The sequence below is a fragment of the Capra hircus genome, chromosome 17 (assembly GCF_001704415.2).
Source record: "Capra hircus breed San Clemente chromosome 17, ASM170441v1, whole genome shotgun sequence".
Classification (NCBI taxonomy): Eukaryota; Metazoa; Chordata; class Mammalia; order Artiodactyla; family Bovidae; genus Capra; species Capra hircus.
Genome location: NC_030824.1, coordinates 5804369 through 5824896, shown reverse-complemented (window position 1 = coordinate 5824896; position 20528 = coordinate 5804369). Strand labels below are relative to the sequence as shown.

Below are 20528 nucleotides of genomic sequence, written 5' to 3'. Positions count from 1 at the left end.
TGGGCAGGCTGCAGCCACCAGCCTTGCTTCTGTGAGGAGGGACCTGTTCAGAATTAGCTGATCGAGGCTGCGTGCCTCCCCACAATTATTGTATGTAAAGAGATGGTCCGTCGAAGTGGATCCCCATTTTCCAGCCTCTCGAAGCTGAGTTCCAGTGGTTCTGATTTAGACCCCGAGTTCATGGGTCTGCCTGGCAACTTCCAAGGTCTGGAGGTCAGTAGACATAAATTTGAACCCTGGCTCCACTGTGTCTAGCTCTGTGACCTGGAGCAAGCCCCTTTCTCTCGCCAAGCCTTGGCCACCCCTCCCCAACAACACCCACACACCCACACACACATACCCAGCTTTAAATGGAGCTGTGGATAGTCCTTGCCCAGTAGGGGCTGAAGAAGGGGAAAATGCAATGGGAGTGAGTCACGTGGTAGCACCCCCTAAGCCAGGAAACACCACAAACATGGTGGGTATTTGTTCAAGATTAAGAATTAATGAGCTGCAAATTTCTCCATCAAGTATTGCTGTGGCCAGACCTTTAACATCTGTAGTACCCCGTTATTCCACACTCAAGTCCTGGGCGGGGGTGACTAGAGGACGGGATGTGCACTGTAGCAGCAGCCTCTGGTTGCCTAGCAACGGGAAACCCATCCCAGTCGATATTCTAATTTGTCAGAACGTGGTTTTTTTTCCACGTCTACAATGGAACCTATATCCAGATACGTGAGGAGAAAAATCAGCAGTGTGCACAAGCCTGTCCACAAGTTGTAGAATCCACCCCTTCCTGGGGGCTTCTCAAGCCCAAAGCGGGACTTGGAGTCATAAACTGGTCCTTTCCCCTCAAGGAGCATGTGAGCCCCGTGTTTACAGCTCCATCCCCCTGACCCCACACCGCTGCCATCTTGGACAGTGGGTCCAGCTTTCCAATGGTTCTGGGGGCTGCGGCCAGGCGGATATTGTCCGTGGCTCTCAGTCCACCTGGCCTCCCTTTAAACCAGGCGGGTGAAGCCCAGGGAGCTCCAGGGAGCCTTCCAGGCTTTGACTCCCGCCCAACGATCTAAGCCCCACTCACCGCGGTCACTTTCATTCCAGGGATTCGCACTCTGATGACACTCCTTTGGAGGGGCCATGTCCTCCCTAGTTAACTTTACAACAACACCTGGCTCCGGCTTTCCACCTGGCGCAGTTCAACAAATGACACTCCCCCGACACCTCCCCTCTCCCGCCAGCCACTGGACAAACTCCTAGAGCAGTCCTAAGATTTGGCAAAACAGAGTGCAGACTTTGAGTTGGGGCAGTTTTCAGTCATGTGGCCTCCTATACAAGGAGACCCAGACTTGCCAAACCTAAAACAAATATTTGTTTGGTCTTCAACAACAACTGAATGAAGTATGATGATTGTTCCCATTGTACAGATGGGGTAACTGAGGCCCAGTGAGACCCCCCCCCACCCCGATCCAGGGCCCTACTGCTAGGCAGGGGCAAAGCAGGTCTTGGAACCCAGGCCTGTCTGCACCAGAGATTCCCACTCAGAACCTCCTTCTTTCCCTGGGGAGCCCCGTATAAGCCCCATCACTCTTAGTTAACCCAGACCTTGCCAGGATCCATGCGTGGCTAATGTTAGAACTTGGCGATGTTTCAGGGCAAGAAAGGAAAACGAATAGGAGGTGTGTCCCCCACGGGAGGCCTGGGGCCCTTTGGCTCTCATAATGCTCGACTAGCCTGCTTTTTTAAAAAGAGTATTGTGGGTTTGCTGGGTCTTCACGGCTGCCCAGGCTTTTCTCTAGATGTGGTGAGCGGGGGCTACTCTGCTGTGTGTGGGCTGCTTCTCATTGTAGTGGCTTCTCTTGTTGCAGAGCTCAGGCTGTAGGGCGCGTGGGCTCCGGCAGTCGCGGCTCCCGGGCCCTAGAGCACGGCTCAATAGGTGTGGCCCACGGGCTTCGTTGCCCCGTGGCATGTGGGATCTTCCCGACCCAGGGATCGAACCTGTGTCTCCTGCATCAGCAGGCGGATTTTTTACCACTGAGCCCCCAGGGAAGACCTAACCTTCTTTCAGTCCCCTCGGCCATGTGCACCTGGGAGTCCCCTCTCTTTGCGATGGTGAGTGAGTCCCAGTGGCCCCCAGAGCCACCTGAGAGCTGCGGGGCCCACCTGAGGCCTGGGTCCCTGGTGTGGGTTCCCCAGTTATTGCTGGAAGCCATCCCTCGCCTGTCAACATGCTATAAATAGGGAGCTGGGGGAAGATCTGAAAAAAATGCCACTGGCTTTTTTCCCCAGCGTGGGTAGGTTGAATTAAAAAACCATCAGGCCACAGGCATCACAGTACTGGAAAGCCCGAGGGGGTGGAGGGCGGCGGCTGAGACTCAGAGGCGAACTCGGCCGCATCTTCTTCTGTTTTCATTCTCTGTGGCAGCACAGGCCGCAGAGCTGGATTCTGAAGTGAAGAGCCCTCCAGGGACCTCCCCTTGGACAGTGACGTGACCATGACTCCCCCAGGGGCCGCAGAGTGACCCTGCTGGCATGTTCCAGCAGGATGGGGAGGGACGGGTCCTGGCAACCCCCCGACCGGTGCTTCCCTCAGGAGGGAGGCAGCAGAAACAGCATCCGGCATCTCTTTTGAACGTGACCTCCTCCCCTGGTGCCCAACCCCTTCCTGGGGACTTGGATTCTTTGCACCCAAAGTGAGGTCCCAACCAGCTCCTCCACTGAGTGAAAAAACCCAGGCAAAAGAGCAGAGTCGCTCTGTGCCAGTGGTGTGCACGAGCGTGCGCAGGTGGACGTATGAGCCTGTTTGTAAACTGCATATGAAAAAACCCAGTGACACCCTGGGAAGGCTATCTCTGCAGAAAGTGAACTTCACACTGGTCAGGAGGTGCTTCGATGGCAGGGCCATCTCAGCAGTATTCGGTAGAATCTAAGACTAGTACTTCCCTGGTGGCCCAGACAGTAAAGAATCTGCCTGCAATGCAGGAGACTAGGGTTCGATCCCTGGGTTGGGAAGATCCCCTGGAGAAGGGAAAGGCTACCCACTCCAGTATTCTTGCCTGGGACATCCCGTGAACTGAGGGGCCTGGCAGGGTACAGTCCATGGGGTCACAAAGAGTTGGATATGACTGAGCGACTGACAGTCACTTTTCAAGACTAGTACAGTATAGATGGTAATAAAGGATCTAGCCGTCACAAGCAGGTGTGGGCTCAGAGAGGTGGACCGAGCTGCCCAGGGTCACACAGCTGGCATGAGGCACAGCCAGGACTGGAACCCAGGTCTGTCTGACCTCAGACCCCCCATGACAGTTGAACTCTCCCACATCACGTAGCCTTTCCCAGATGAGTTGCTTAAACAAATCCTTTGCCTGCACTTTTTTTGGGGGAGGGGGCAGAAAAAAAAATCCCTCTGTCTTTCCCAGATTTCCCCCAGGCCTCCGCAACAGATTCCTGAAATGTTATTTATCATGAAAACATTTGGGAACTATAGCAGTTCCCAACATTTAATTCTTCAAATGCTGTTAAAGAATTAAAGTGGAGGCAAGGGACTTCCCTGGCGGCCCAGGGTTAAGACTCTGCGCTCCCACTGTGGGGGACACAGGTTCGATCCCTGGTCAGGGAACTAAGACCCCACATGCTGCACAGCAAAGCCAAATAAAGTTAAAAAAATTTTTTTTAAATAAATAAAGCGGAGGTGAGGGAGGTAACCTAGGAGGCCGGGTTGACACTGGGCTGCTGGGATTTGACTCCAGTGCGTCTGTGGGTAGTTCACGTCCCTTTGAACCTGTTTCCCCATCTGGAAAATGGGATCCTGACCCATTGGGAGCTGAATACCAGAAGCCCCTCTGGTTTTCACATTTGGAGATGACACTTAGGAATACCCCTAGCATGGGTCTCCACGTCGACAGTCGGTACCCAATCAGTGTTTAAAAGTAAAATAGGGACTCTCCCGGTGGTCCAGTGGTCAAGACTTCACCTTCCAGTGCAAGGGAGGTGTGGGTTCGATCCCTGGTTGGGGAGTTAGGATACCACATGCCTTGAGGCCGAAAAACCAAAACATACACAGCAGAAGCAATATTGTAACAAATGCAATACAGACTTTAAAAATGGTCCACATAGAAAAAGTCTTTTAAAAAAATAAAAGTAAAATAAAAGAGAATATTGTGTAGCGGTGTCTGCTGGGGAACCGAGGAGCTAGATAGGCAGGGCCTCATCTCAGCCCTGGCTGCCTGCCCCCTTCCTCTCACCTGGAGAGTCCAGACTGGCCCTGGCCAAGGAGTATCTTGGCTCTGCTGCCCCATGGGTATGGAGGAAGCACGTCACGCTCTGCATGCTTAATTCATGTTTTTATTTGGGAAGCTCAGTGTTTAAGAATGGGCAGAGAGAACGCTAGGCTTAGAATGCAGTTTGGGGAGATGGGAGAGGGAGAGTGGGATGCTTCAACCCTAAATCTTTTAAGATTTTTTTGTATATATATGAGGGCTTCCCTCATAGTTCAGTTGGTAAAGGATCCACCTGCAGTGCTGGAGCCCCAGTTCGATTCCTGGGTCAGGAAGATCCCTTGGAGAAGGAATAGGCTACCCATTCCAGTATTCTTTGTGGCTCAGCTGGTAAAGAATCCGCCTGCCATGCGAGAGACCTGGGTTCAATCCCTGGGTTGGGAAGATCCCTGGGAGAAGGGAAAGGCTACCCACTCCAGTATTCTGACCTGGAGAATTCCATGGACTATACAGTCCATGGGGTTGCAAAGAGTTGGACACGACTGAGCAACTTTGACTTGCACACAAAATATATACATCGGTATGAATATATGATATATATGCACATGTATATATAAATACATTCATATTTTGCATATGTGCAATATATATGCAAAATGTATGCATAGACATATGTGCAAAATATATGTGCATATATAATACATGCACGTACATATATAAATAGCTTCCCAGGTAGCTTTAGTGGTAAAGAACCCCACCTGCCAATGCAGGAGATTTAAGAGACAGGGATTCAATCCCCGTGCCGGGAAGATGCCCTGGAGGAGGAAATGGCAACACACTCCAGTATTCTTGCCTGGAAAATCCCACGAACAGAGAGGATCCTAGCAGGTTACGGTCCGTGGAATGGCAAGAGTTGGACACAACTGAAGCGACTTAGCACATAGCACTTGTATATAAATAATTCCTTTGCATATATTTGCATATGTATGCTATATACGCATATCCATATATCCATGCAAAACTATATATGCAGTATATATACATAGTTTCGCAGATAGATCAACCAAATGGAATTATACTGCAAGAGCGCTTTTGTGCCTGGTTCTCTCTCGTTGTTCTCTTCTGTGACTGGCCCCTCGTGTCGTGACCGCGGACCTGCAGACTGCAGGTCCATGTTGCAGGCTGTGCCCACTTTATTCAGTCAGGCCCAGATGGATTTGGGACACACAGGTTGATTCCAGTCCTTTTGCCTCATAAAGAACGCGACAGTAAACATCACCTGCATAATCAGAGTGACCTTTCGAAGTGGGGTGACGGGGATGCAGGCCAAGAGCCCGTGTGGCACAGGATTTGATTAAATCCCTCTGGTGTCAGCCAGACCTTGGCGTGAGCACACATGCACCCACGCGGGCAAGTCTCTTATTTTGTCTGAGCCTCCGGTTCTCCCTTGTGTAAAAGGTATGCAACCCTCACCCACCATTCTGAAATCCACAAAGCCCTCCCTCATTTGTGGCAAAACTGCCCTCTCCCAGCTTGCTGACAGGAGGTTATTAACAGTATGGTATGACCGTTCATGCACCTTGCTGCGGAAATGCTAATACATTTGTGGTTGCCTTTCAACAGTACTTACCCAGGTTTGGGAGTATTTTTTCAAAGTTATCATTCCCAAAAGGGCCTTTTTCACTCTCTTTGTTTTTTTTTTTTTTTTTTGGCTACCCCGTGCGGCTTGTGTGATCTTATCCCTCTCAACCAGGGATTGAACCCGTGCCCCCAGCAGTGGAAGCCCGGAGCCCTAACCACTGGACCGTCATGGAATTCCCCTGAAGGACGCTTTTATGGCATTTTTTCTTACATGCCTTTGCATGAAATTTTAATGTCCAGATACCACTGTATATCTGTATGTGTGCATGAGTGCGTGCTCAGTTGTGTCCCACTCTTTGCGACCCCCACGGACTGTAGCCCTCCAGGCTCCTCTCTGCATGGGATTCTCCAGGCAAGGATCCTGGAGTGGGTTGCCGTTTCCTTCTCCAGGGGATCTTCCTGACCCAGGGGTTGAACCCATGTCTCCTGCATTGGCAAGTAGACTTTTTTTTTTTTTACCACTGAGCCATCTGGGAGGCCTATTTGTATGTGTACAATGTGCATATCTGTGCTTTATACCTTATATTTATAGGGTCCCCACCAAGAACCAGTTTCTCTGTAGAGAATGCATGGACCTAGACCAGTGATTCTCAACCAGGGGTGACTTTGCTCCCCAGAGACACTTGGCAATGTCTGGAAACAGTTTGGGTTGTCTCAGCTGTGGGGAAGGGGTTACAGTTAGCATTGGTGAGTACAGACCAGGAATGCTGCTGGCTTCCTCCAGGGCACAGCAAAAGCCCCTCCCCCTACAATGTGCCGAACTTGCTAGATTGGGAAACCCTCCTCTAGATTCCACTGGGGCTTCCTCCCAATATACAGTGTGTCTGCTTGTTGCCTTGCTAAAAATCTGAGTTGTCCCGGGTTTGGAATGCATCCGGTCCCTGGTTTAGGAGTTGGGATGCTAAAACCCCCATCCCAGATTGGTGAGAGGACTGTTTGGGGGCTGATGTGGTAAAGTGTGTTTCTTGCCACCTGGCTGTGGTCCGTGCTCACCCAGGATGAGCCAAAGTGCCTGGGTGCTCAGGTTCCCATGCCTGGATGCTCTCTCCACCTTGAGCAGGTCCTGCTAACTGGGTCCTGGCCCCAAGGGTGCTCAGGGCTTAATCCAGCATGCCCAAAAGCTTGCATCAGCACCAGCTTCTTCCAAATGGGCCTATTATTTCGTTTATAGGCTTTGACCAAGGTGCGCTGTCTGTCTGAACACGTCTCTGGGCTCGGCCAAATGCCAGTGGTAAACTGGCCTGGAGCTGTGCGTGGGCCCGGCTCCTGTGTCCTGGAGCTCACGACAGAGGCTTCCAAGCTCTCTCACCCACTTGTGACCCACTGAATCAGGTGATGTGCAGACAGGACCCTGCAGCAGGCAGTTCTGCCTCGACCTGGGTGCTGCCGCTTCAAGTTGGCCAAAGAGACACCATCCACCAAGCGTTTTCCAGGGCCTCTGCTTCCCAAGGGCTGGACTAGGAGGCAAGGGTGGTTGGAGCTGAGCTGTGAGTTAGAATAGGCAGCACCCTGGACCCTGGGCAGGGCCTTTGAACAAAACCACAGACTGGGCTGGGTACCAGGAGGAAACGTGGGCTGTGCTTGCTGGTAACCAAAATCGATGCTGTTGCTATGAGCATCCTTGGGTTTGTGAGTTGATGCGTGTGTGTATTTGTGTGTGTGTGTTATGTGTGTGTTGTGTATTGTGTGTGTGTGTGTGTGTGTATTTATGTATTTTTTTGTGTATAGTGGTAAAGAATCTGCCTGCCAATGCAGGAGCCACAGGAGACGTGGGTTCGATCCCTGGGTTGGGAATATCCCCTGGAGAAGGGAATGGCAACCCACTCCACTATTCTTGCCTGGCAAACCCATAGACAGAGGCGCTTTGGTGGGCTACAGTTCATGTGGCCACGAAGAGTTGGGCATGATGGAGCAACAGAGCACGTGTTTGTGTATATATTTGCGTGTGTGTTTATTTGTGTTGTACGCATCTGGGTGTGTATGTGTGTGTGCGCGCACGTGTGTGTACCCGCTAGGTGAATCACCAGAAGCAGGGGTGGTGGAGCCATGCTGTGGCCCTGCAGTGTGCCCACAGCCTCAGACGCGGTGGAGGTGGTGGCCGAGGCCTGTCAGGGAGCGATCCTGCAGGATTTGGGGAGACACACCAGCTCCCTGCTTCCTCCCTGGGTTCACACTGACACATCAAGGCTTCAATTCGGTCACCCGACAAGCTGAGGCCTCGCCTGAAATAAACATGAGAGAGATGTTTTGACATGTGATGTTTCAAAAAAAAAGAGTCAAATTTGCCTGAGAGACTGTTTTAAGAATCTTTCCAAGAGGAGCCGAGTCAGGGTGGGTGGGACAGATCCCCTGAAGAGGAGATGCTCGGAAACATGAATTCTATATTCACATGGGATTGTACATTTTTGACGTTTATTTTTAAAAGCTAACTACCGCAAGTGTTACAAAATACAAGAAGAAGTGGAATTTTAAAACTGGGCCTCCCTCTCTCCCCCACCCCCCGTCACTCGGTTCCCCTCCCAGAGACAAGTGTGATGACAGCTTTCCTGTGTCCTCCTCACATGTCCTGTGCATTTTCAAATATTTACATATATATCCTTCCCCTCTCCACCTGTTGTTTCCAGCCTCGCCTTATTCGCTTGACAGTGTATCTTGGAAGTCATTCCGTATCAGGACACACATATCTTCCTCATTCTTTTCAACAGTTGAAAAGCATTGCATGCTATGGTTGGTTCTGTCATTTTAAAACATAAAGATACATTTGGAAAAAAACACATTCCTTTTTCTCTCGACTCCTCTTTAACCTTAGAACTGTAGGCCTTTTATTAATAGAACTTTAGGCCGAAAAGGAATTTGAATTGGTCTGTGTAAAAGTATCTCAGGACTTCCAGAATGTTCTAAGCTCTTTCCTCTCCCCCTGCAGGAAGATTCCTGGTTATCTAGGGCAGGTGGGGGTTGGTTGTCCTCCATTCCTGGGCCAATCTCTTTTATTTGCACCTTGAAAAAAAAAAAAATCGTCACCAGACTGCCTTCACTGTTTGTCAGCACACTGAACGGGGTGTCTTAGAAGAAAGACTTGTTTTTAAAAAATAACAGAAATTAAAATTTAATAGCATATATAAAAACAGTCCTGGGATGTACCAAGAAGCTTTGAATAGATCACAGTATTGTTCATGGCATGAGAAAGGGGGCCAGGGATCACCTGTGGGTTGTTTATCCACTGACTCGCCCATTCATTTGCTCTAGACCATTCATTCACAGACCACTGGCGGGGCTGTGTCTTGCCTTGATGGTCTGAGAGTGGACAGACAGCATTGCCTGCCCTCAGGGAGCCCACAGTCCAACAGACAGTGAGCACACGTGCCCTGTGGGGTCCCAGGAGAGACCCAGGCCTGCTCGAATGGAGGCTTCTGGGAGGAGCTGATGCCTGTGCCGTGCTTCAGGGCCTCCTTCTAAGCAGGCCTGGGGTGGATGTTTCCTGGGTGCAGTCACAGCGGGACTTAGCGGGATGGGGCATCACTGGCCATAGACTTGGAGCCACCTGGGTTTGAATCGGGCTCCTTCACCCCCTCCTGAGACCCTGGGCAAGTGGCTTCACCTCCCTGGGCCTTGGTCTTCCCATCTGGAAAGTGGGGCTAGTTCGCAGTACCTGCCTCTTAGGGTTGTTGGGAGGATGAGTTGCAGCAGGTGGGCACACAGAGAGGGCAGTATCAGCGTCCTTTCCTGTTGTCCCTGTCCACCTGTGAAATGGTCATGTTAAAGCGTCGACTCGGGGGTTTAATTGGACGGCGCACGTAAGGAATCTGACTTGGTGCCGGGCGCGCAGTGGGTGCTCCTTACGTGTGTTCCCAGGTATTACTTCTTCCATCGTCTCCTTACTCACCTCCACTACCCAGAATGCAGGGTGCCCATCAGGCTTCCAGAGTCTGGGAGACCCCACCCCCAAGGCCAGCGGGAGCCCGGGCCCCCCCAGCCCAGCTGTCCTTTCTGTTTATTGACTCGGAGGTGGATGCGGTGGGGGCCATGAGGAAGCACCCCCACTCCCTGGCGGCCTGCACGGCACTCTGTGCCGTAACCAGGCATGCCTCCTGAAGGCCTGCTGCCAGCACGCCTTCCCGCCCTTCAGGTGACACACTTGTCCCATGGAGACAGCGTGTCTCTGCCAGACCTGGTTCTGCAGCCTGCCCGCCCCGCTCGGCCCTGGAGAGGGAGGGTGTGCTGGAAGAGCCTGTGCCGGGATGCAGGAGAGCAGCTGGCTCATGTCGGGGTCAGGGGAGATAGTGAGGGATCCAGTCTTCCAACCCCTTTGCTCTCAGCTGCGTGATGGGGAAGTCAGGCCTCCTTAGGACGTTGTAGCACCTCATTAGACTGTTAAACTGACACTCTGGGGAACTAAACAGTGGATGTTATTTATCGTTGTCATCACCATCATCTCAACTGGTATCTGGTCCTTCTCACGTGCCTGGCGTGTGCAGCTCTCACCAGACGTTTTACCAGATTCTCCCAACACGCTCCCCACCCCCATTTTACAGACGGGAAAATCGAGGTTTGAGATTTGCTCGCAGCTACCAAGAGGCAGAGCTGGATTTGCGCCCGACCTGCCAGTCTCAGGGCCTGCGCCACCTCCAGCTCGTCGGAGCCTCCCTCTCTGTCTGTGCCCATGTCCACGTGCTTCATGGTCCTGGTTGTGTTCTCTCGGTTTCTGTCTTGCTCTCTCTCCGTCTTGGCTGTAACCCCCATCCAAGCCACCACAGTGTGCCACACCTGGCTATACCTGACTACACCTGGCCACACCTAGCCACACCTGGCCAGACTGCATAACTGTTCCCAGAGCGCATTGAGAGGGGTCAGAAACCGGTGCTTCCCAGGGAAGCACCACCTCCAGCCACTGGGGGACGGGGGGACACTGTGGGCTCCTAGCTGGGACCCAAGTCCCCAGGGAGGGACACCGCGTGGGTTTGCTGCCAGCATCAGGAGTTCTGAGGGCTCTGTGCTGCCCCGTTCCTGCCCACTTCCTTCTGACCCGACTGCCTTACCTTGCTCTCCTTCTCTCCTTTCTTCCCCGTTCCTCCCCACCTTCCTTCCTTCCTTCCCTTTCAGTGAGCACGTGCTCTGTGCCAGGTCCTGTGACTAAGCACCGAGAAGCCAGTGTGACAAGATGCAGCTCTCCTCTTGGAGGTCGTGTGCACTGGGAGGAACAGGCACCCAAGGACCTGTCCAAGTGCTGAGAACCCCTGGCCAAGGCCCGGGCTCGGCGGGACCAGGACAGGACCTAGGCTCGGCCGGGGAGGCTGCTCCCAGGGGCTGCCACTCGCTGCCCTTGCCAGGCGAAGAGCTGGGCAGCAGGCCTGGGCTGTGACGGTGCCCGAGCGTGGCTGCAGCACAAAGGAGGGGTGAGGAGGAGGACACTGGACCCCGCAGCCACAGTGGGGCAGCCAGGGTTTTAAGATAAGAGCCCGGGCGGCTTCCCTGCTGGTCCAGTGGTTAAAACTCTGCGCTTCCAATGCATCGGGTACAGGTTCGATCCTCGGTCAGGGGGCTAAGATTCCACATGCCTTGTGGCGAGACAAAAAAAAAAAGTAGATCAGAGCCTGGAGTTGGGGGTCCAGGTAGATGGGAGACCCCTGGGGGACTCGGCCCAACCTCAGCCTGCCGCCCCCCTCCTTCTCCCCTCCCTGGGCCTGAGGCCCCACCTGGGTGCAGCTTGGACTGCCCTGCGGTGACCAGGCACAGGCCAGGGACTCAGGAGACCTGGATTCTTGGCCTGGCCTGGCATCCTTTCCTCTCCCTAGCCCTCGGTTTTCCCATCTGTGAAATGATCACTGAGGGCCCCACGGAGCTCTCCATGTTGAACCAGAGCTGGGAGAATGCAGCAGTTCGGGGGAGCACTTTAGGGCCTGAGTGTCAGGCAGACCTGAATGCCAGCTCCACCCAGCTTCTGTGTGGCCTTGGGTGTGTCAGGTCCCCTCTCTGGACCTCAGTCTCCTCCCCTGTAAAATGACAGTTCCCGCAAGTCCTAAGGCTTCCTGTGCAGGAGCCCGCGACGGCAGAGTGAAAGGCTGGGATACTCAGCTGCGCTTACCGTAGTGCCAGCCCTTGATGTTGTTGTTATTGTTACTGCTCAGCCGTTGTGCAAGTCTGATCCAGGCACAAGGCAGGGAGGTGCCGCCAGGCCCTGGGGGCACTGGGACAGAGCCAGTGTCGCCCTCGACAGCGTGGGCCCTGTGACCCCGGGGTACCCTGCACAGCTGACAGTGTCCAGTTGCAGAGGGGGAGGGGAATTGCTCGGATTTGCCCCGTCAGCTGCGGGCCACCCAGCACCTCCCTAACTCAGGCTGCTTTCCTAGATGGATGTGTCAGACACCCCGAAATACATGCAGGGGTCATATTCTCTCTTACCGTCACCCCCTCCCTGATGACATGGCCTTTTCTGCTTAAGGAGCTCACACCTGTTCTGTGCAAAAAAAAGTTATTTTCAGAAACATACTCTTCCAGCAAATATTTAGTCGACAAGTATTCCAGGCCTGGTGTGGTTCTAAGCTCTGGGTGCAGCAGTGGGTGAAAGAGTCCCCGTGTTCATGCAGCCGACAGTCTAAAGGGTGTCAGGGAGCAGTCAGCCACCTGGGTTGGTTTGTTTGTTTTTTATCATTGATTTATTTGGCTTTGCCGGGTCTTAGTTGCGGCATGTGGGATCTAGTTCCCAGAACAGAGCTGGAAACGTGGCCCCCTGCATTGGGAGCTTGAGTGTTAGCCACTAGACCACCGGGGAAGTCCCCAGCCACCTGTTTTGTAAATAAAGTTTTATTGGAACACAGACATCATCCGTGCTGCTGACATGGTAACGACAGCAAGGCAGAAGCTGAGATAGACCCCGTGACCCACAAAGCGCCAAATATTTATTATCTGGCCCTTGATAGGCAGAGTTTGCTGGGCTCTGGTAGAGATGAACAAATGAAGAGCCCTCTTCTGATTTGTTCTTAAACGGGGATGTGTCCATATGATAGAGTTGCAGGAATGGTTTAATGGATTTTATTTAATTTTATCATCTGCTGATACTGGGATCCAAAATCACACGTGTGGATCCTAAATAAAATCATCATCAATAATAGAGAGACAGGGACTTCCCTGGTGACTAAGACTCCATGCTTCCACTGTGGCCAGGTGTGGTGCGGGTTCAGTCCCTGAACGGAGAGCTAAGATCCCACACGCTGCATGGTGGTGTGGCAAAAAAAAAAAAAAAAAAAAAAAAAGCCCGTTTCCTCACTACAGGTAGTGTCACTGGTAACAGTTTTCTCTGAAAACTTCCAGAGATCTCCTTTGCCCATCCTCACATGCATTTGTACATCTGTCTTCACAAAGCTGGTCTCACAACATAATGCGTGGTTTTTTCACCTACATGTAATAAAGGGATCTGACTTTGGGGGAAAAAAAATACGATTGTTTGCTCGGATAAGACAGACAGCTTTCTGTGATACTCAGGAGTCTTTCTGAGCATCCTTTTCCTCGGCTGTGTTTATTCCGCCACAGGGATATTTCATCCTGTGTATTTCACTGATGAACTCCTCAGGTGGGTAGGTGCCCAATATGCTACTGGAGAGGAGTAGACAAATAACTCCAGAAAGAATGAAGAGATCACCGGAAAAGACCCTGATGCTGGGAAAGATTGAAGGCGGGAGGAGAAGGGAACGACAGAGGATGAGATGGTTGGATGGCATCACCAGCTCGCTGGACATGAGTCTGAGCAAGCTCCGGGAGTTGGTCATGGACAGGGAAGCCTGGCGTGCTGTAGTCCATGGGATCGCAAAGAGTCGAACACGACTGAGCGACTGAGCTGAACTGATATTTCACAGATGCCCGTCTTGTTGGATGTTTAGGACGATTCCAGTATTTGCAATATTTTGCAATCTTTGTGCTCCTGTGGGGAAGCATCCATGTTCACAGATCTTGGCGAGCATGTCTGATGATTCTGAGATAAATTCCTGGAACTAAACTGGCTGAGTCAAGGGTGTGCACGTTTTAAATTTCAGGACATGTGTTACCGCTTGTTTAAACACAGCCCTCAAAGGCGTCTGTTAGGCTGGTCTCCCCAGCCTGGGTGTTAGAAAGCTGTCCATCATCTGTCCTGGGCTGAGGCGGTCGTGTTTGTTTGTAAGACAAGGGTCCAGAATTTTCACCCACCACCAGCTTGGGGGCTTGGCAACCTAGTCTGAGCGAGTGGTTTTTCTCTAATTAATCATTATTATTATTATTATCATTTTGCCGTGCCTCTCTGCATGTGAGATTTCAGTCCCCTGATTAAGGATCGACCCGCACTTCCTGTAGTAGGTGTGGAATCTTCACCACTGGACCACCAGGGAAGTCCCCCCGCAGGTGGTTTTTAAATTCACCAAGTTCTCGTTTTGAATCTCGGCGAGTTAGCCTTCTTAGAGCACTTTAACGAGCATTTCCTCCTGTGAGCCTCTTGAAGTATCCTGGAAAAGGTTGGGGGGTGTGTGTGTGGAAGAAGCCCAAACCTGGGTTCCAGGCTCACCACAAGCAACCTATGCCTCTGACTTTATCATCTGAAAAAGTTTCTCATCTGAAAAGGCCAGTCAGATGGCCTCAGAGGAGTCCTTGGAGATTTAAATGTCAAGTTGTGATGACCTCATGTGGCAAATGGCAGCTAAAATTTGGATTGTGGCTGTTCGCTCTCCGTCAGGAGTACGTGCCGAATGGCAGGGGGGCAGCTAATTTGGGCACATGTGTTCCTCAGACAACTCTTCTCGTTAGCCATCGTGTATTTTCAGACCGCCCTGTAGATACGTTCTCCCCTGCAGGCAGTGGGGGGTTTTTATGGCAGCCTGTGAGGCAAAGCTGATTCGGAAAAACACTCTGCCTTAAAGCTAACTTTAAAAACCTGACTTTCAGCAAGTTCTAGAGAGTTTTGGACCCTTTCTGTGGTCTTGTTGAGGCCTTGTGGCCCTGGGAGTGAAGATCAAGACTTGCTGACTTGAGGACCGCCAGGGTCCACAATGAGACACGTGGCAGAAGCCGACCAGCCGGCGAGCAGAAGGAAGTGCTGACAGACAGCCCGCTTGCCTGAGTCTCACCGACAAGATGAATTCCCTGAGATGACCCTCACGCCTGGAGTGCTCCAGATTTGGGGGTTCGGTGTTAAGACGCAGCGAACGAGATGGCATTCAACCAAATACTTAACATCTGCTTTGTCCAGACACTAAGGCCCAGAGCGGTTAAGTGACTTGCCCAAGGTCACACAGCCACCATGCGATGGAGCCTGGCTTCAAATCCAGGCATCCTGGCTCCAGAGATAGTACTTGTCCGAGGGAGAATGAAAAGAAACAGGTCAATTATAATGAATATATTGTGGGGCGTTCTACAGCCGTGCTCTTCACTGGAAACTCTCTGTTATGACTGACATGTACTGTAGCCATGCTGCTGAATGTGGCAGCCACATGCAGCTATGGAGCCCCTGAAATGTAGTTAGAGCCACTGAAGAACTGGATTCTTTGTATTTTTCAAATTTTAATTAATGTAAATAGCCACGTGTGGCTATCGTGTTGGACAACATAGGTGTAGACCTGAAGCCGAGGGAACGGGAGCTGGGGGCTCCTGAGCCAGCCTTGGGTGAGGGGGAGTTCAGGGAAGGCTTCCTGGAGGAAGAGCCAACGAAGCTGAAGCTGAAATTTGAACGAGAGCCAAGAGGTGGTGGCTGTTCCAGCAGGTCCCAAGGTGAAGGAGGGCTGGAGCAGCCAGGAAGAGGGGCTGGGAGGGTCGGGAGGTGGGAGAGGGACAGGGGACAGTGGAGAAAGAGCCCCACCAGTGAAGGTCCCACAAGCCATCCTTCTGGTGTTTAGACCTGACTCTGGGGAGCTATTGAAGGGTTTTGAGCAAGGACCTTGCAGGCTTCGAGTTCAGCTTTGGAAACTGTTATGGGAAGAGAATGTCTGGGAAGGGACCAGAGGTGAAGGAGGCAGGGGAGCCCCAGAGCTGGCCGGGTTTGGATGGAATGTTCCCGAGAGAGACTTTGAAGGGCTTGGAGATTGACCCGACACGGGGGTGAGAGTGGCGGGGGAGTCGGGGATGCTGCCTTCCAGAATCCCGAGTCTGGCTTTAGCAGTGAGGGGAGCAGACCTCCCTCCCTGCCTTCAGGGATTCCACATCCCTGAGCATGAATCTTAAACCTCTGCAGGAAGGCCCACAAATGGGGACACACGGAAGCCAATGTGTTTTTTGCTGAGCACCATATACTCCTCCACCCCCAGCCTGCTGCCCAGAGCCTTCCAAAGGAGGTCAGGAAGTGTTCCCCTGCCTCCTGCCCTGATTCCACCCTCGGCAGCCTTGGAAGCTTGCCGTTCTGATTTCCAGGGGCCCTTGCTCCCTCACTCATCACTCAGAGATCCCTGTCTCTTGGGGGTTTTTTGTTTATTTGTTTAGCTGCCCTGGATCTTAGTTACAGCATGCAGGATCTTTAGTTATGGCATGCAAACGCTTGGTTGTGAAGTATTCAGGACCTAGTTCCCTGACCAAGGATCAAACCCAGGCCCCCCTGCACCGGGAGCGCGGCATCTTAGCCCTAACTAGACTGATAAGTCCTGGGAGCACCGAAGAGGGAAGGAAGTTTGGCCAGGGCAGGGTGGTACCCGCATGGGACCAGGGAGAGTGACACCTTCACCCCAGCTTGCCTGGCTTTCGCTCCAACAGCCCTGCCTCCTGCGATATCTTGGGCAGTCCTGGACGGTCAGTCACTCTAGTTCTCAGCGCAGACTTTTGGACCCGTCTCTGAGAGCAGTAGGGAGCCCGGGTGAGTTTGAGCAAGGGGTCAGGCAGCATGATTTATCAGCTGGATAGGCTGATAAATAGGTTTATCAGCCGGACCAGGTTCTGAGCATTTGCCCCTGATAGAAACCTCTGGCTTGTCCTTGCAGGATCAGCTGAAGCAGTGTTTCTCCAGGCGGACCCCCGAGGCCAAGGATACCGACACCCTCGTGCAGGAAGCCGACAGTCAGTATGGGACGTGGCCGGACCAGCGCCAGAGCGGGGAGAGGTAAGCGGTGTGGGACAGGACCTCTCGGGGGGAGTCAGGGCCCCCATCTGCCTCCTGATTTCTCCGTTACTAAGGAGAACGTGTTTTGTCTATAACAGGTTGTTGTGTAATAAGGCAACCCATTCTTTTTATAAAACAGAAGTTTAGAAAGTACAAAAGAAAAAGATTTTAAAATGATATATGAAGTATCCAGAATAGGCAAATCCGCAGGGACAGAGGAGACCAGATTTCCTCCTGGGCGGATGGAGATGTTCTTAAACCAGAGTGGCGATGGCCACACAACGTTAAGAAGGAAAGTGAAAGTCGCTCAGTCGTGTCTGACTCTTTGCAACCCCATGGACTTATACAGTCTGTGGAATTCTCCAGGCCAGAATACTGGGCCTGCGGTGGGTAGCCTTTCCTTTCTCCAGGGAATCTTCCCAACTCAGGGATCAAACCCAGGTCTCCCGCATTGCAGGCAGATTCTTTACCAGCTGAGCTGCAAGGGGAGCCCGCAGCATTAGGAATGCACTGGATGCTGTATCCTGCGTCAGACATAGACTGGTGATTCGATTCTTACATGATAGTATACATGTTAGAATGCCATTCTCCCAAATCATCCCACCCTCTCCCTCTCCCCAGCATGCTTGGGGCTGGTGCATGAGGATGACCCAGAGAGATGTTATGGGGAGGGAGGTGGGAGGGGAGTTCATGTTTGGGAACACATGTAAGAATTAAAGATTTTAAAATTAAAAAAATAAAAAAATAAATAAAATAAAATAAATAAATAAAATAAATAAAAATTAAAAATTAAAAAAAAAAGGAATGCACTGAATGCCCCTACTGGCAAATTTCATCTTACATGTTTCACCACCATAAACCAAAAAAAAAAAAAAAAATTGCCAAGAAAATGAAAACCAACTGTAATGTCAGGACTCAGGTATCACTTTCATTAGTGTTTTTGGTTGTCTTTCTAGACCTTTTTTCTATGTACGTATATTGTGTGTTTATAAACAGAGGAGCGTATTATACATACTGCTTCATAAGCTATGTCAGCATTCAGGATCATCACTGTTAGTGGTGTGGAGGGCCCCTCAGGTGTCGGCCCGGCTGGAAGGGAATGTTATTGTGACTGCAGAAGCCTGAAGGTCACCAAGCATCACCCAGATTCAGGAGGCAGGCAGGCCTGAATCCCAGCTCCGTTCTGGCTGGCTGTGGGGTCCTGGACCATTTAGTTGTATTTGCTGGATTTCACAAACTCCTCTTCTGTAGAAGGGTGCATGTGTGCGTGCTTGGTCACTCAGTCCTGTCCGACTCTGTGCGACCCCATGGAACGGAAGCCTGCCAGGCGCCTGTGTCCATGGGATTCTCCAGGCAAGAACACTGGAGTGGGCTGCCTTGGCCTCTTCCAGGGGAGCTTCCCTATCTGGGGATCGAACCCGTGTCTTCTGCATCTCCTGTACTGCAGGTGGATTCTTTACCCACTGAGCCACCTGGGAAGGCCCTGTAGAAAGGGAATGATGCTCATAAAAACAGCCAAGATGTATTAAGCAGACAGGCCGAGCACTGTTGTCAGCTCTGAAGCGTAGCATTTAAGTCTGTGGTCCCACCTGGCAGAGACGAAGACTGACACTTGGGGTGGGCAGGAGGGTAACTTGTGTTCACAGTGGGCGTATTTCCCAGCACTTAGTCGTAGGAGTAGGAGTTTGATACTTTGCATTTGTTCATCGTACCGGTTCTTTGTTTTAAATATGCAGTTTTTCTTCTTGCCCTGGGGCGGGATCAAACGCAGTAGCAGCTCTGTGGACACCGAGGGTGGGCTTGCCATGTTCTCAGTTCACCTTCCCCACCCAAGGGCTACAGGATCGCATGGCATTTTAAAGCCAGGGAGATCTGGGTCAACCCCAGTGTGGCCACTTACTGGCTGTGTCTCTGTGTGTCTCAGTTTCCTCATCTGTGGGTATTGTGCCCAGGGATATGGCGTGTCCATGGCTAAGATGGACTCAGACCCGGATATGGTGTGTCCATGGCTGAGCTGGACTCAGACCCAGGTCTCCCAGCTCCTTCCCCTGCCCCCTACCCGAGTCAGGAGTGGCCACACCCCTCCACTGACTTATGTCCCATAGCTGTGGTCGGTACCCAAGCTGGGGGGAGGTGAGTGAATTAGAAATGGGTGGGCTTCTCTGGTAGCTCAGCTGGTAAAGAATCTGCCTGCAACACAGGAGATCCTGGTTTGATTCCTGTGCCAGGAAGTTCCTCTGGAGAAGGGATAGGCTCTCACTCCAGTATTCATGGGGTTCCCTGGTGGCTCAAAGAGTAAAGAATCTGCCTGCAATGCAGGAGACCTGGGTTCGATCCCTGGCTTGGGAAGATCCCCTGGAGGAGGGCATGGCAACCCACTCCAGTTGCCTGGAGAATCCCCAAGGACAGAGGAGCCTGGCCGGCTATAGTCCATGAGGTCACAGAGGGTCGGACACGACTGAGTGAGTAAGCACACAAGAAAAGAAAAAGGGAAGCGCAGGTTTCTAATGGTACACATGAAGGGCGTTTCGTTTTCTTTCCTAAGCTGTGATATACGGTTAGTTAATGAGCTTACTTAAATTTCACTAGAATGTTCCTGCAGGAGTCTGGAAGCCTGGGTCCTGGTTTTGCTTTGTCTCACCCTGGGAGGCCCCTCTCCTCTGGGCCTCTATCCTCCCAGCTCTTCCAGGGAGAAGGGGAAACCCCGCCACTGGCATCTCCACCTGCCCGCGTCCCCGCCCCCGCTCCCGTGTCCTGGTATCGCTCGCCCCCTCCCTTCTCTCAGAGGTACCGCAGCTTCTCCTCCCAGAAAGGGCCCAGGCGCGGCTTTACTCCCAGCCCTGGGCAGCAGCGCCACCTGCTGTCCGCTCGGTGGTATTTCCCTCATTTTTTGTGGATCCGCCTCAATGCCGCCCCACGCCCCAATGTCCTGCTTATTCCAAGTAACGAAATCCGTTCAGAGCTGACAAAAAGCAGGCTGTACTCCCTGAGTTGAGACACCAGCACACCTGGGTTGACAGCTCTGCCCAAGGGTGAAGTTCGGCGGTCTTTTGGGGCAGACCCTCTGATCAGGGACGTGTTGTCTGGCGTGCTGGTCCCCCCTTCCTTAGGATAAGGCTTTCCTCTGCTCTTGACTTTGGGGTCTTTTTAAGAGAGGAGCAGGGAGCCTATTTAATTTTAATGGCTTGATTTATTTATAAATCTTCTGTCTTTTGTGGTTCCAATTATCCGAGTGGTACTCGGAATACATTATCGTGGGCAGAAATTACAGGAGGAGAGAGAGAGTCATGGATCTGGATTCTGGGGTCAGGTCCGCCCCTTTGGGCAAGGCTCTTCATGTCTTTCTGCCTCGGCTTCCTCATCTTTCGCAAGGTTGTTTAATTTCGTGAGGTTAATCCTATCCTGTGGGGAGGATGCAAAGATACAGCTTTTCAGCACAGGGCCTGGCACATAGTAGGCGCTTGGTAAATCTTGGTCGAGTGAGTGAGTGAGTGAGTGAAGCAATGTAGGATATCCCCAACTCCCGCTCCACCACAGGTGATGGCCGGTGACGGTCTCATCGCCGTCAGCGCTGCCCGGCGGAAATGCCCCGCAAGCTGCGCACCCAAGACGCGCGCGCAGCCGCAGCGTTCCAGGGGCCGCATCAG

The 20528-nt window shown here is 52.1% G+C and overlaps 1 protein-coding gene across 1 annotated transcript in view; it reads left to right on the top strand.

Annotated features, from left to right (window-relative positions):
* KIAA1671 (KIAA1671 ortholog) overlaps positions 1-20528 on the top strand; it is a 133376-nt gene that overhangs the window by 99632 nt on the left and 13216 nt on the right. Inside the window, exon 6 of the mRNA XM_018061072.1 lies at positions 16763-16881. Coding sequence (XP_017916561.1) covers positions 16763-16881 — 119 coding nt within the window. The remainder of the gene's footprint in view (positions 1-16762; positions 16882-20528) is intronic.